Source organism: Acomys russatus, chromosome 9 (assembly GCF_903995435.1).
Source record: "Acomys russatus chromosome 9, mAcoRus1.1, whole genome shotgun sequence".
Lineage (NCBI taxonomy): Eukaryota > Metazoa > Chordata > Mammalia > Rodentia > Muridae > Acomys > Acomys russatus.
In genome coordinates this window covers 4,516,652-4,531,693 of record NC_067145.1, presented here as the reverse complement: position 1 = coordinate 4,531,693, position 15,042 = coordinate 4,516,652, and the positions used below count along the sequence as shown (strand labels likewise).

The window sequence follows — 15,042 nt, the reverse complement described above, 5'->3', positions numbered from 1 at the left end:
ACCAGAACCACAAAGTCTTAATCAAAAAGCAAATGGTGCTGAATCTTCACAAGTCAAGCCTCAGGTTTTTGGGGGGTTTTTTGTAGCTTTTTGTTTGGTTGGTTGGTTGGTTTTTGTTTGTTTGTTTTGTTTTGTTGGAAGTATTTTATGCAGAAGCTGTAGGCTAAACATAGTTTTGCTCATCCGTGAAATCTTCACCCATTAAGAAAAGCTTTTAATTTGGATAATCAATTGGTTATTTTAATCATGAGTAAATTTATAATAAACTCATACAATTTTCTTTTAGCTACCTATAGCTTTGTCTTAGGCCTTAATGAGAATTTATAGTAGTTTTCCATTTTTATTAGGAATTGATTGGGTTTCTTTTTCTTCTTCTAGAAATTAGTAAATGAAACATTCCAAAAACTCTGGTTTACTCCAACTCCACATAATGACAAAGAAGCAATGACAAGGAAAATTTTAAACATCACGGACGTGGTAAGAAGGAAGGACACGAGTGTGTGGTCACTGAGTGCACTGCTAGTTGACGTCCCCATCTCAGGAAGAGGAGAGGCGACGATGAAGTGCCTGGCTGTGTCTGCCATTTACTTCTGCTTCCTCTGTATTTCTGGGGTTTAAGTAAAAGACTGTTTGCACATTGCTCAGTTTCTTGATGCCCATACATATAAGCACTGATATCGATGTTTTCCTATTCTTCCATAATTGAAAACAGAAAAGAGCAACAGGAGGGCAGCTGTATACTCCTGAGCCAGCAACCTGCAGATAGCATTTAAAGTAGTTGTTGTTGTTACAGAATTGAGCTGTAATTTGCTGACTCAGAATGCTTTTTGTATATTGAATATTAGCAGTTTTATATACTCAGTTACATGATCATCTCCATTTTCATTGTTACCAAAAAAAACAAAAAACAAAAAACTATCATCTAGAGGGTTAAGAAACATTTTTATTTTCATTGTTTGAAACCTTATAGATTTTTATGATAGAATATGGCATAAGCTATTTTTTTATGATTTGATACCATATTAGTCTTCTTAATATTAAACTAATTTCTTTAATGTTTTCCATATTGACAAGTATTTGAGTTACTGAAGAAAGTTTACTTTAAATATCATCTTTCAAAATAAAAATGTAGGTATATGCTTCATGCTACAACATAACTAAAATACCTATTTTAAAATAAATGTCTTTTTTATTTTCTCCCTTCTCTTTCCTCCCTCCAAACTCTCCCATTTACCCATCCTGTTCTCTTTTAAGTTCATAGTCTCTTTTTTTAATTATTATTACATGTGTATATGTGCATACATATATAGTTCTAAGTATAACCTGCTCAATCTGTATAGTTATTATAAATACCTTATTTTAATCATTTTATCACCTTTTCGCCTTAGGTTGCAGCATGTAGAGATACTGGATATGACTGGTTTGAGCAACTCCTTCAAAATGTGAGTGTAATTTTGACAGCATGAAAATTAATAAAGGATCTTTATTCAGTTTTTTTTTCAGTTTTCTTAAATATTTGTATTTTAGTAAGAGAAAGTTATTTCAGTATGTTAAGCTGTGTCATTTAATTTTCTTGTTGAATCAGTTACCCAATTGACTGCTAAAGAAGTTTCCTAGATTACTAATTGAAGTTCTAGCTCCACTTTCGGATAATTTTTTTCTCATCCCTTTAATCTAGAGCAGTGGTTCTCATTCTTCCTAATGCTGTGACCCTTTAGTGGAGTTCCTCATGTTGTGGTGACCACAAGCCATAAAGTTATTTCTTTGCTACTTTAAACTAATTTTCCTACGGTTATGGATTGTACTGTAAATGTCTGGCGTGCAGATATCTGGTATGTGACCCCCCGAAGGGGTTGAGAACTGCTGATCTAGAGAATAGTCATGAGATCTATAACTAAATATAAAAATAACATTAAACACTTAATTATTTGGCATATTACAAAAATATAACCACAATTTGTACTTTGAGAAATTCTCAAATAAGAGTGTTCCTCTCCCATCTTTAAACATTACCAACATGCTTACAGTCTGAGGAGGAGGTAGGCAGTCTGTGTGGAAACTACAAGAGAATGTCAGGTGTCCTTTCTTTCTCTGCCTTGTTCTCCTGAGACTCTCGCCAGATCTGAATGAAGTTCACCGGTTTGCCTAAGCTGGTTAACCAGCAAGCTCACACCATCCAAGCGTTCCCTCAGCCAGTGCTGGCAGCCACGGCCAACTTTTACGTGGATTTCAGGATTTGAACTATGGTCCTCAAGCTTGCACAGCAGGGCTCTTACTCACTGAATTATTTTTTCCCAACCTTTTGCCCTACTGTTTACTTTTTGAAGGCAATGTTTCACTTTTTTCCTCAATTGCTCTCGAAATTCTTGATTCAGTCATCCTTCCACCTTCGCCTGCCTGTCACTTCTTCTTTCATCTATCCTTCCTGCAGCCGTTTTTATTTTGTGACAGCAGTGTGTGTGTGTGTGTGTGTGTGTCTGTGTGTGTCTGTGTGTGTCAGAGAGAGAGAGAGAGGAGAGAGAAAGGACTTTTTGTTTTATGTATTTCAGGAATATATTTTGTCTTTTTACTTATTAAGTGCTATACCTCATATATAAGGAGGAAGCATTCTACCATAAGCTAATTCTCAGACCTTGTAATTTTTGTGTGTGTGTGTGTGTGTGTGTGTGTGTGTGTGTGTGTGTGTGTGTGTGTTCATATATAGATATATATCAAGTTTGTCAGGACTACATTGGGAAACCTGTCTCAAACAAAACAAACAAAAGACTATGGGTCATGAGGTGACTTAGTAACTGCTAAACTGTATTTTTCCAAAATGACTAAATTATTTTACATTTTTACCAGCATTTTTAAGATTAAGCCATTTTGATATAGCGTATAATGATATATTACTTATTTTGAGATTTCAAAATATTCTTTTATATACCTTTGTGGTATTTGTGGTAGTTGCCTGTTTTCCGATCTAATATCTTAGAATCTTTCCATAACTTGTTTCTCTTTTTCTTTCTTTCTTTCTTTTTTTTTTTTTTTAACAAGATCTTTTGGCAGCATTTCTTTTCTAAATCAAAGAACTAGTTCTGTATTACACAGCCTTACAAGTCTTCCAAGTAAAGTTGTGTCAGCCAATCCAAAGAAGATATAATCATTTCTAAAACCACATGTTTCTTCTGATGATGATAAGAAATTATTAAATAAGAACTGGCATTTTTTTTTAGGATTACTACAGAAAAGTCAAATTTTTGCTGTTTGTTATTAGCAAGTTAGAATCAAAAAAGAGTTGGCCAGATCTATGGTACCTTAGTGATAGTTTCACTTAGTTTTGTCTTTGCTTTTCAGTCCTACTTAATTAGTTGTCCATCCAGTTCCCTCTTTTGTATTTCCCTACCTTAGTTAAGCAATTTTATTTACTTACTACTTTGTGAATAGTTCAGTATAGTAAAACTTTCATTTAATGAAGGAAATTTAAAAACCAATTCCTTTTTTAATCATTTGGGGGGGGGGGGACACGAGTGCACAGGCCAGAGGAGAAAGCATTGGAACCCCAAAGCTAGTATTACAGGTCGTTGTGAGTCACCCAACATGGGTGCTGGGAATGCAGGTCCTTTGGGAGAGCAGTAAGTGCTCCTAGTTTCTCACCTGTCTCTCCTGCCCCAGGCCCAAAAACTGTGTTAAAATACCTATTGAGCAGTAACCACTCTGCAGCTATATCTGTATGCATGGCGAGGGGGACAAGCAAGAGTACAACAGCTGCTGGGCTCCTTAGAGTTCTCAAGTCAAGAGTACATAGCACATGGGCCAAATGTAGAGCATGTGTCCCACTTAACAAATTTCAGAAATTTACAATTGTGTTGAATTGATTTCTTGTAAGTCAGTAATCAGTATATGGGAAATTATTTCTTAAGGAAACAAAGTATGGAATTAAATAGCAAATAGCTTCAAATTCACACATGCAGCAATTTCTGCAGAATAAACGAAGGCTTCCACAGCAGAGTATTTTGATGATTCCAGGCACACACACACACAGACAGGCATGAGTCAATATTTCAGCCTTTAGTCCACAAGCTTTTCTGTCACTTAATTCTTGATCAGATTTGGCCAGTTGAACAGTGCAAAATGTAACCCTCATCTGTATTTGTGAGATGTTTAACTTCAATTAGGAACTACAAGTTCTTAACATTAGTTAAGAAAATTCCACCCCTGATCTCTTTTTGATAGCCAAACGCAGACATACCTTCAAGCAATTTACATAAGGAGTATATGAAACTTAAGTGAGTTTTACATTTAGATCTCTCTCCCTTGCCCAAGCATCTTTCTGTGCACTATGCCAGTACTCTAAAATCCAGAAGACTTCTAATCTCAAGGATTTCACATAAAGAGTTTTTTTTTTCATCCTAAACAATCACTTTGGGAAAGATTACTTGATAATATTTTCTCAAAAATGGAATATTCCTATGTGTTGTGGCCCAGTATTTGTACTCTGAAATGAATGTTCACGAAAACATTGTGTATGTGAATTAGAATACATACACAAGTACACACCATTAACATGCGACTTAGCCTTCACACAGGACTGACTACATGGCTTGCAGTATACAATGAGCACTGCTCTATAGCAGTGAAATAATAAAATATAGCTGTCTGAATGAACACAAGTCCCAAAACACTAGTCAAGCTACCTTTGTTGAAGTTGGAAATTTAAATTAAAGTCAAACAAACAAAAGACCAGGCGTGGTGCTGTGCTTTTAATACAGCACTCAGGAGGTGGGGCAGGCAGATCTCTGTGAGTTCCAGGCCAGCATTGGCTTTGGTGATTGCCTTAAGTAAACCAAGCTAGAGTGTAATGTTGGTAGCTGCACTTAACAAAATGAATTATAGAATGGGTTAAGGAAAAGTTGCAATTCATAGTTGAAAATGTGTAAGTTAAGGCTGTCTTTTTTTTTTAATTGAACAGTGATGCTGTGCATATCTCATACTGTTCTGGTTGCTGCCCCTCGTTTTTAATATCCAGGCAATTTTTCTTTTTACTTGGGGATAGTTTTATTAACATTTGCAAGGAAGACAGCAGGACAGAGGCAGAAGAATCTCTGAGTTTGAGGATAGTCAGGACTGCAGAGAAAGACCCTGTCCTTGGGGGAAAGGAAAGAGGAGGGAAGGAAGCGCTGTCTTTAGTGAGGCTCACAGAGCCCTGCAGGCTCAGAGTGGGCTTAGTAAGCAGCTGCATGGGAAGGAGAGAAAGGACAGCTTCCAAAAGACTGAGGACGAGAGTGTCCAGAAAAGGATGCTCAGACTTTAGCCAGTATCCAAAAAAAAAAAGCTTTTTTTTTTTTTTTTTTTTAAATGGAAAAGGAAGGCTGGAAGGATGTCTCAGCAGTTAAGAGCACTTGTTCATAGCAGAGGACCTGGGTTTCATTTCCAGCACCCACACAGCAAATTACAGCCAACCAACACTCCAGCTCCTAGAGATCCAACACCCTCTTCTGACCTCCATGGGCACCCGGCATGTTCTTGGTGCACAGACATACTTGCAAGCAAAACACTCATATACAAAAGATATAAATTAATACATACGTACATACATACATATATATATACATTCAGCAAAAAAAGAGCTTATACTTTTCTGCACTAAGACTCAGAAAAACAGACAGTCTCTACTATAGTGCACTTTGTAAATGCTTGTCTATTCATGCATCTTGCAGTAAAAGTAAAAGCATGCATTATTAAATTTTGAATTTTGTCTTACTTCATTTTAGTTCTCCTATGATCCACTCATGACTTGTTGCAAGTCTGTCGGACAACGGAGAAATAGGACATTTGTGTTATGTTTGAAAGCTCTGGAAAACTATGCACAGAGATAAAATGAGCTTTTTAATGCCTCCAGAAATAGTCAGTTAATTATTATTGGCAGAGCAGATAGAGCTTAAGCTGTGTTCGCAGTGGCCTGTGGTTCCAGGGTTGGCTGGGCTGTACTCTTTGATAGGCTCCCCTCTGTCCTCCTCATTGCTCTTCATGGCATTTAAAGCACAATTTATTAATGATTTGGCAAAGAATAAAGCAGAAGAAATCTGCCAAAGACTATGCCATTATGTTCTATAATTACAGAGCTTATGGTATAGTTCAGATACAGTTATTAATTGTTTAAAATTAGCACCAGGCAGTGTTCTTTGGTCTTGGCTGGCATGAGAGAGAGAAGAGAGAAAGAGGAGAGGAGAGGAGGAGGAGGAGTGGTAGTGAAAGAGACAGGGAGAGAAGGTGGTTTACCTTTCCTGCATCTCTCCAGCATCAGGCCCTGTGCACAGTAGTTTAAACTGTGTTCAAACTAAAATCCTTGCCTTTGCAAACTATTGATTTATAGCATATTTTTAAATAATATCATGTATTTTTGCTTTACTTGTATTTTAATATTTAGAACTGAAAAATGCTTATTGACTATTAATAAATGTACTTATTATTGTTATTAGTATTTCCTGATGAATAATTTTGCTGGGTTTTTTAATATGTATACATGTATAGCTGCTAAAGTCTGAAGAGGATTCCTCATACAAACCTGTGAAGAAAGCTTGTACGCAACTCGTTGATAACCTTGTTGAGCATATTCTTAAATATGAGGAATCTCTAGCTGGTAAGAAATTTTATGTATTAGTCCTTAAGTTAATTTTATGAGCTTTTTAAACATTTTGGCCCTTCTCTCAGTTTTACCTCTGGATTTGCTTGCCTAATAATTAGCTACATCACTTCTAAGGGTAATTTGGTTTTCATGATATAAATTTCTGTTTGACACTTCATTTTAGATGATACTATAAGATTACCTAGACCAAACAGTGTAATAACACATAATCTCATCGCCTCTGCACACCTTTCCATGTGTGCTTTTAGATCTCATATTGAATAAGAATGAAGTCCAGGGCCCAATTTTTTTTTTTAATAAACAAAACAGTTTGGTATTATTTAAATTATAGATAACTTTTAAAGAAGTTGTACTAACTATTAAAATGTTTTAAAAATATAATGGGCCTGGCGAGGTGACTCAGAGCTTAAGAGTGCTAACTATTCTCTCAGGTCCTGAGTTCAATTCCCAGCAACCACATGATGGCTCACAAACATCTATAATGTGACCTGATGCCCTCTTCTGGTTTGCAGGTGTCACTTGCAGACAGAGTATTGTATATATAATAAAAAAAACTTTAAAACTATATTATACTGTATTTCTAATATTGTTTATAGTTTTATAAAATTCTCTTAATTAATCTGTTAAATATTTCTTAATTTTAATTTTAATCTGTTAAATTTTTAATGTAAATTAAATATGTAATATTTTGTATTATCAATTACATTATATCAATACAAATCTCAAATCTTCGGTTCTCAGTAATTACTGAAAAAGATAAATCCTAATTGGTACCTACTACCTAAAAGCACAGACTGTTACTATTCCTTCTCATTTTCTGATGTGCATAATGAAGAACAGCAGGTGACCTCAGTTTCTGTACTCAGGGACATGTGCCTGCAGCAGAGATGGCAGTTGTGACACCTAAGGGGATTGCAGATATTCTTTCTTTTCTTACGCAGGGCTTATTGTTTTGCTGTAAATTTTCCCACTGTTCAATGCGTGCCTCTTTTTTCTTTTTCTGTTTTCTTCATCATAGATTTCATTGGTGATATTAATATCCACTAACCTTCAACATTACTAATCACTCTAAAAATAAGTATATTTTAAGAACCAGCATGTCTCCTAAGTAGCCCCCTTTGAATAGTGTTTTGTGTAACTGCATAAAGCACTGATCCAAATTCCCTTCTTGTCACTTCCATTATTTAACATGCTCACTGGTACTCTGTAAATACAAATGTCTTACTTCTCTCTTTCTTTTCTTTCAGACTCAGACAATAAAGGTGTGAATTCTGGGAGATTGGTAGCTTGTATAACCACTTTGTTTTTATTCAGCAAAATAAGACCACAGCTCATGGTTAAACATGCCATGACTATGCAGCCATACCTTACCACTAAGTGTAGTGTAAGTATAAGTGTTGTCTTCTTGTTAGTTTGGTCGGTTGGTTGGTTTTTCGAGATAGGCTTTATCTGTGTAACAGCCTTGGCTATCCTCGGACTCGCTCTGTTGAAATAGCGTGCTTCTGCCTCCCAAATTGTAGGATTGAAGGCATGCACCACCACAGCCTGTTTGTGCTGTCTTGTTTTTTCTTTCTTACATACAACGGGTAATAAGTACCTTACATTTAGAATTCACACTGTGCTAGCCACATTCTCGCTGACAGACCATCTGTGTCATCAACTCTAATGCTTGTTACAAGTTATCTAGAAACACCAACTTTGTGATGCAGTACACTTAACATTCGGCTTCTATTCTTCTGTCAGTTCTCAAGCTAACCACTCTGTAATTGCTTTATAAATATTACAACTCTTGTTAAAACACCAAAAGTGAGTAAAACACAAATAGAAACTTACTACACTTTGGATTCTTAATTTGCAATTCATTTTTCCCTCTAATAGATTTTTTGATACTTTTATTATAGAGCAATATGTTCCATATGGAACATCTAGTATCATATTAGAGACATTATTATATTAGCATACGCTATATTCTAAAATAAAATGAGAATTCACAAAACATTACTTAAATAAAAATAATACTGTAAATCAAATGATATTGTTGAAGTGTGATGTATAACAACAGTAAATTCTGATTTCTTACATATGCTACATTTTAAAATGGTCTAGAAAGTTACAGCTCTTAGTTTTTTTATATATGTTTTTCCATTCTTTCTAAAGATCTAACTTTAAAAGGTTTCTCTATTAGATTGGCTTGCTTTTGTTTTGTTTGTTTGTCTTTTCCATTATCAGGTGTTAAGCAATTTCCCCTAATTTAAGTTTTATTTGAAAACCTTAGGGCTTACTGAGACATTTTTAAGGATCAAGGAAGATAGTAGAACATAAGAAACAAAATTTTTTAAAGCGTCCTATTTTAAGACACTAATTCTACCTTAAGATCCAAAAATAGCTAGCTTCATATATAATCTGTAGTAATAGTCAGCTCACGTATGTTAAACGCTGTGAGCAGACACCTGAAGAACTTCATATGCACTGTCTCATTTAGCTTGTCAAGCACCGTTTATCCTTAATGTTAAAGATAGGAAATTAAAGTACAGAGAATACAAAGCTTACCCTTCCTCACATAACCCCCCAGTCCCAGCATTGTAATTCAGTGCCATTCTCTCCCTCTAGAGTCTAAATTATAACATAACTTTTGACATACACTTTAAAATGTTGTAGCATTCATTTTATTGCACAGATTCTTAGGGGTGGACTGACTAAAGCATTGGAGAATTTGGGGTTTTTCCTTTGCTTCCTCATGGGCTGTGTTTTTGGTTTTTTACTTAATTTGGGGGAGATCATTAGATAGATGTTTAGCCCTTTTGAAGCACAGTGCATGACTACTGGAATCATTGTTCTTGTACCCTTTGCTGATCTCACAGGTGTCAAGGAGCAATTCCTTGTTACTTCACTTCCAAAAAAGCTAAGCATTTTTTGTAATACTGACCATTTTTTTAAATTGACTATTCATATAGTTTTTCTATTTTCTTTGAGTAGTGTGCCTTTTAAGTTTGAAGATTCTTTAATTTAAACATTTTAGGTAAGGTATTTACCAGGCATAATGATATATGCCTTTGGTACCAGCACTTTGGAGGAAGAAGCAGGCAAATCTCTGAATTTGAGGCCAGGCTGGTCTCCATAGAAAGTTCCAGGACAGCCATCTCCTAAAATGAAAAGTAGATGTGATATAAGAAAGTTTTAGCCAGTAAAATAATTTACTCAAAAATAAATACTAGTTATCTTTTACTTGACTGGATTAAAGAGATACATACAAAACCTTATTTTCCTTTACCTCCATCCCCCCAAAAATGCTAGTAATATAGCTTTTAGAGAGAGAAATAAGTTGATCATAGAACAAATGGCAAAAAGACTTTGTATTGTGGGGCCACATAGATGGCTCAGTGGTTAAAAGCCTGGCTGCTCTTCCAGAAGACCCAGGTTCAGTTCCCAGCACCTACAGGGGAGCTCACAACCATCTGCAGCCCTAGTTCCAGGGTCTCCAGTGCCCTCCTGACTTCCACAGGCACCAAGCATACACATGGTACATATATACTTATAGGCAAAATTCTGATACGCATAACAAATTAAAATAAGTAAAATCAAAAATATCTTCATGTTCTTAGTTACTTTTTTGTTTTTTGTTTTAGGATTTATTATATACATAGTGTTTTGCCTTCATGTACACCAGCACATCAAAAGAGGGCACCAGATCTTATTATAGATGTTTGTGAGCCACCATGTAGTTGCTGGGAATTGAACTCAGGACCTTTGAAAGAGCAGCCAGTGCTCTTAACCTCTGAACCATCTCTCTAGCCCCTTAGTTGTTTTTTTGTTTTTGTTTTTGTTTTTTAATCAAAGAAAAATCTATAAGTATAAAACTAAAAAGCCTTCTACCTAGTTCTGGAGCAATAAATATATTTGTTAAGTAAAATATATTTAACACAGGATTTTTCAACTCCAGCACTATTGACAAACCTGGATAATTCACTGTTAGTTAGATCTGTTGTTTGTATTGTGGGCTCTTCAACAGCATCTTTTGGTCTCTCTCTAATAGATGTCACTTCTGCTGTGACAACTAGATATGTTCCTGCCATTGCAAAACACTTGCGAGTAGAGAATGGAGAGCATAGTTACCCACAGTTGAGAACTATTAGGTTAATAACCTTCATCAAGAAGGTATATTAAAACTTAACTGTGACAGTCTTTGTAAAATATTCCTTTAATGCTTAAATATTTTGTTTAAAATTGACTTCCGGGACTGGAGAGATGGCTCAGAGATTAAGAGCACTTACTGCTCTTCTGGAGGTCCTGAGTTTGATTCCCAGCAACCACATGGTGGCTCACAACCATCTATACTGTGATCTGATGCCCTCTTCTGGCCTGCAGAGAACTGAATACATAATAGAAAATAAATAAATCTTAAAAAAATAAAATTGACTTTCATTTTCTTTTGGGGAAAAAAATAACACTGGCTACAAGCAACATGGTACACAGACATACATTCAGGCAAAGAATTATACTCATAAATGAAATCCCAAAATCATTTCAAATGTGATAGTTTTAACATTATTAAGTGCCCATGGTAAATTAGAGAGCTAGAATGCAGACTCCTGATGGTCTCTCAGACACTGCTCCTTCCTACATACTCAGGGGCTGGAGGCGAGGGCGGCTTCTTTCTAGCACTTTTAAGTTTTTAACCGTAACTCTACATATATAATGTTCTATTTGTATACCATATTTTTCGGACTATAAGACGCACCTAACCATTAAATGCACCCAATTTTTAGAACAGTAAAACAAAACAACAACAACAAAAAAACAGGAATCGGACCATAAGGAATACCCTAATCCACACACACACACACACACACACACACACACACACACACACACACACACTTTTGCAGGAGAAAGAGTGCATCTTCTGGTCTGAAAAATACAGTACTCCAGACATAAAGCTGCGTATAGTTTCTTTTTAAGATAGCATTAATTTTATTCTTACAGACACAAAATGACTTCATGGTTATCTGCAATGTTGCAAAAATCCTTGAGTTAGTTGTGCCACTGATGGAACACCCAAGTGAAACTTTCCTTGCCACTATTGAAGAAGATCTGATGAAGCTAATCATCAAATACGGCATGACTGTGAGTCTACCATCTCTGTTTTAGTGTGTAGTGCATAGGTGATGATTATAAAATATTGCTATATAATATTAAGTCCCAAGATCTTTTATTAGATTTTAAAACATATTTAAGAAAGAAAAAAATGGTCATATATTTCAACCTTGCTTTAGTTTTTTCTTAAAGAGTAACATTTTCTCTATCTTTTAGGTAGTACAGCATTGTGTGAGCTGTCTTGGGGCTGTTGTAAATAAAGTGACACAAAATTTTAAATTTGTGTGGGCCTGTTTCAATAGATACTATGGTAAGTTCAGTGTCTGAGCTTTCAACTGTTTGTTAAGTTCTACAAGTGTGTCCACATTATTAATCTCTCTGATAAAGGAAAGCCATAGGGAAGTGTGTTCTCCATCGTCCACACTCAGCATTTTTCTATGATCATTTGTATTCTTGTTAGCTCAAAAGTTTTTCTCTTTAAAAGTGGTAAATTTTCCAGCCCCCATGTAAAATGAAATTTTAATATTTTTTTCTTACATTATTTTAGCTCTAAAGAATACACACAAGCCGAGTGGTGGTGGTGCACTCCTTTAATCCCAGCACTCGGGAGGCAGAGGCAGGATCTCTGTGAATTTGAAGCCAGCCTGGTTTACAGAGCTAGTTCCAGGACAGGCAGGGCTACACAGAGAAACCCTGTCTTGAAAAACAAAACAAAATAACAAAAAAGCCACATATTATAAACTTACTTAATGCTTAAAACTATTAGTAAAAATTTATTGTATTTCATTAGTAATTGTTTAAACATAATTCAAAGATAAAAAGATTACTATAAATAACTAGTGTTTATCTTTACTAGGTGCCATTTCAAAATTAAAAAGTCAGCACCAAGAAGACCCAAATAACACTTCACTTTTAACAAATAAGCCAGCGCTTCTTAGGTCCCTCTTCACTGTTGGAGCACTCTGTCGGCATTTTGATTTTGATCTGGAAGATTTTAAAGGCAACAGTAAGGTAAAGATCGTAGTATTACCTAGTGTGCTGTAAAACACAATCCTGTGGCCCTGAGCTAAGAATCACTATAATTATCTTGGAAGAAGGCAGCATTAAAATAATTTAATGAGAATTTTGAAATGAAGACTAGTCCAAGCATGATCTCTAGACTTCCTGCTGATCTATGAGCAGTTTCTTACTAGTCTGTGACTGACTTGGAGTTTCTACAGCCAGTGTTATCAATTCCTTAACACAGATGCACTGTTTAAAACAACAGGTTGGTACACATACTTGTCACAACTATCACATCAAATGCCACTATTCTAAAATAAATGGAGACTGGAAGCACTGTCTGCTCTTCCAGAGGACCTGGGTTCAGTTCCCAGCACCCACATGGTAGCTCACCTTATATAATTCCAGTTCCAAGGGATCTGACGCCCACATCTGGCCTCTACAGACACCAGGCGCACACATGAGGCACAGTCATATATGCAGACAGAACACCTAAACATATAAAAGTTTAAATACATTTAAATAAATTAAGTAAAATAAATGGAATTTATTTTTTTTCCTCCCAGTGTTGTGAATCAAGCCTTGTATTTGCCAGGCCAGTGCTCTGCAGCTGACCTACGTCCACAGCAGAGTTCACGTGAAAATTGTTATTGTTGGCTCTCAGGCGTGTTCCCTCTTATAACTGAGAATTCAGGGTTAGTGAGGTGCCTCAACAGGTAGAGATGCTTGCACCTAAGACTGAGGTCCGTCCCTACGTGCTACAGCTTGACTTCCACACCTCCACACAGATACTGTGGGGCCACCACATTCTCTCCATTTTCTCCCTCCCTCTGCCCTTGACCCCCACCGCCTCCTCTTTCTTACACATACTGTAAAAACTTACTCTTGCATTGAGTATTCTTTGTGACTATGTCCCTTTTCAGGTTAACATAAAGGATAAAGTACTTGAACTATTGATGTATTTTACGAAACACTCAGATGAAGAAGTACAAACAAAAGCCATCATTGGTCTAGGTAAGTTGAGTCTAAATTTCTTAATAGTTTTTAACTCTTTGAGGGGTGGAGTAAGCTTTTCGACCATTGCGAGTCTCAGTTGTTGGCTTATTTAGACATGTTTCTGTCTGATGTATGGTCTGAGATGGAGAGTCAAGTATTGGGGTTTAAAGCAAACAGCTGGATTCTGTCCATGCTTCAGCCGGCAGCCTTTCTGGGTGGCTCTGATGAAGCCACTTCTCCCGTCTCAGTTTCTTTGTTAATAAAGTGGAGATAGCAGTACTGTCTCCCACCTGCTTCCTAGAGTTAGCTTAAGCATGCTCACTGAGGCTCTGTAAGGCTAAGAACATGTTGAAAGTTTTGTGTAATTTGCATTTCTTAGAATTGTTGTGTTTCTGTGCAAATTGTGTTGTTACATGTATCTGCCACTTGTTAATGGGCAGTCTATGTAGACTCGTTAGAGGAACAGTGGAGATACATACATACCTATATGCACATTGATAATAACTCCATGTTCATTTTCCAGAAGCACTCGTGTAATAAAAACATGTTTTGCAAGCAGCTCTATACAGCTTTTGTGGAAATGAATTAGAGTACAGAGAATTAGATACAGGAAAACACTAAAATGCTTGAATTAAATATTCTTTAAAAAAAAAAAAGAAAGAAAGAAAATCTAAAACACTCATGCCTTAGGCCTGAAATAAATTTTTTTCTTATTTATAAAAGACAAAGAGAACAATATGTCCTGTACTTGGGATTATTATTATTGTGTTTCATAAAAATACTCAATATCTTAATTTGTTTGGAAATATTTTGATAGCATTGTCAAGATTTAACATTCATGGGTAATCACTGACATTAGTCTTTGAAAAAAGTGAGTGATAAAGATTCTGAGTTACCCAACCCTATTAAATCATGTAGATAATATTTGTAAATACCTAAAAATAATTGCCTTATTCCTCCTCATTCCTTTCATAAATTACTTATAAGCCAGGTGTGGTAGTACACACACTTAATCCCAGCTCTCAGAAGGCAGAGGCCTGGTCCACAGAGTGAGTTCCAGGACTGCCAGGGCTGAAAGAAGTCTTCTTTCAAACCAACAGAGAAAACAAAAGTACTTACAGTAGAAACATAGTAAAATATAGGCATCATTTCCCTGACTGTTTGTGATGTGATAAACCTTCATGCCAATGTATATCCTTAACTATTAAGAGTAGATAATAAGTTTTATGGGCTGACATAACCAATTGTATTACAGATAATTCAGAAAACAAAAAGTTGTAAGAAAGCAGCACTGTAGAACAAACAGAGTTACATGGGACATG

General features: G+C 35.9%; 1 protein-coding gene across 2 annotated transcripts in view; it reads left to right on the top strand.

Annotated features, from left to right (window-relative positions):
• Positions 1 to 15,042, top strand: part of Nipbl (NIPBL cohesin loading factor) — a 93,078-nt gene that overhangs the window by 60,865 nt on the left and 17,171 nt on the right. For both annotated transcript variants that reach the window (XM_051150936.1, XM_051150937.1), the window contains exons 30-37: positions 379 to 477; positions 1,389 to 1,442; positions 6,514 to 6,622; positions 7,876 to 8,012; positions 11,612 to 11,752; positions 11,939 to 12,032; positions 12,579 to 12,733; positions 13,648 to 13,738. In XM_051150936.1, coding sequence (XP_051006893.1) covers positions 379 to 477; positions 1,389 to 1,442; positions 6,514 to 6,622; positions 7,876 to 8,012; positions 11,612 to 11,752; positions 11,939 to 12,032; positions 12,579 to 12,733; positions 13,648 to 13,738 — 880 coding nt within the window. The remainder of the gene's footprint in view (positions 1 to 378; positions 478 to 1,388; positions 1,443 to 6,513; positions 6,623 to 7,875; positions 8,013 to 11,611; positions 11,753 to 11,938; positions 12,033 to 12,578; positions 12,734 to 13,647; positions 13,739 to 15,042) is intronic.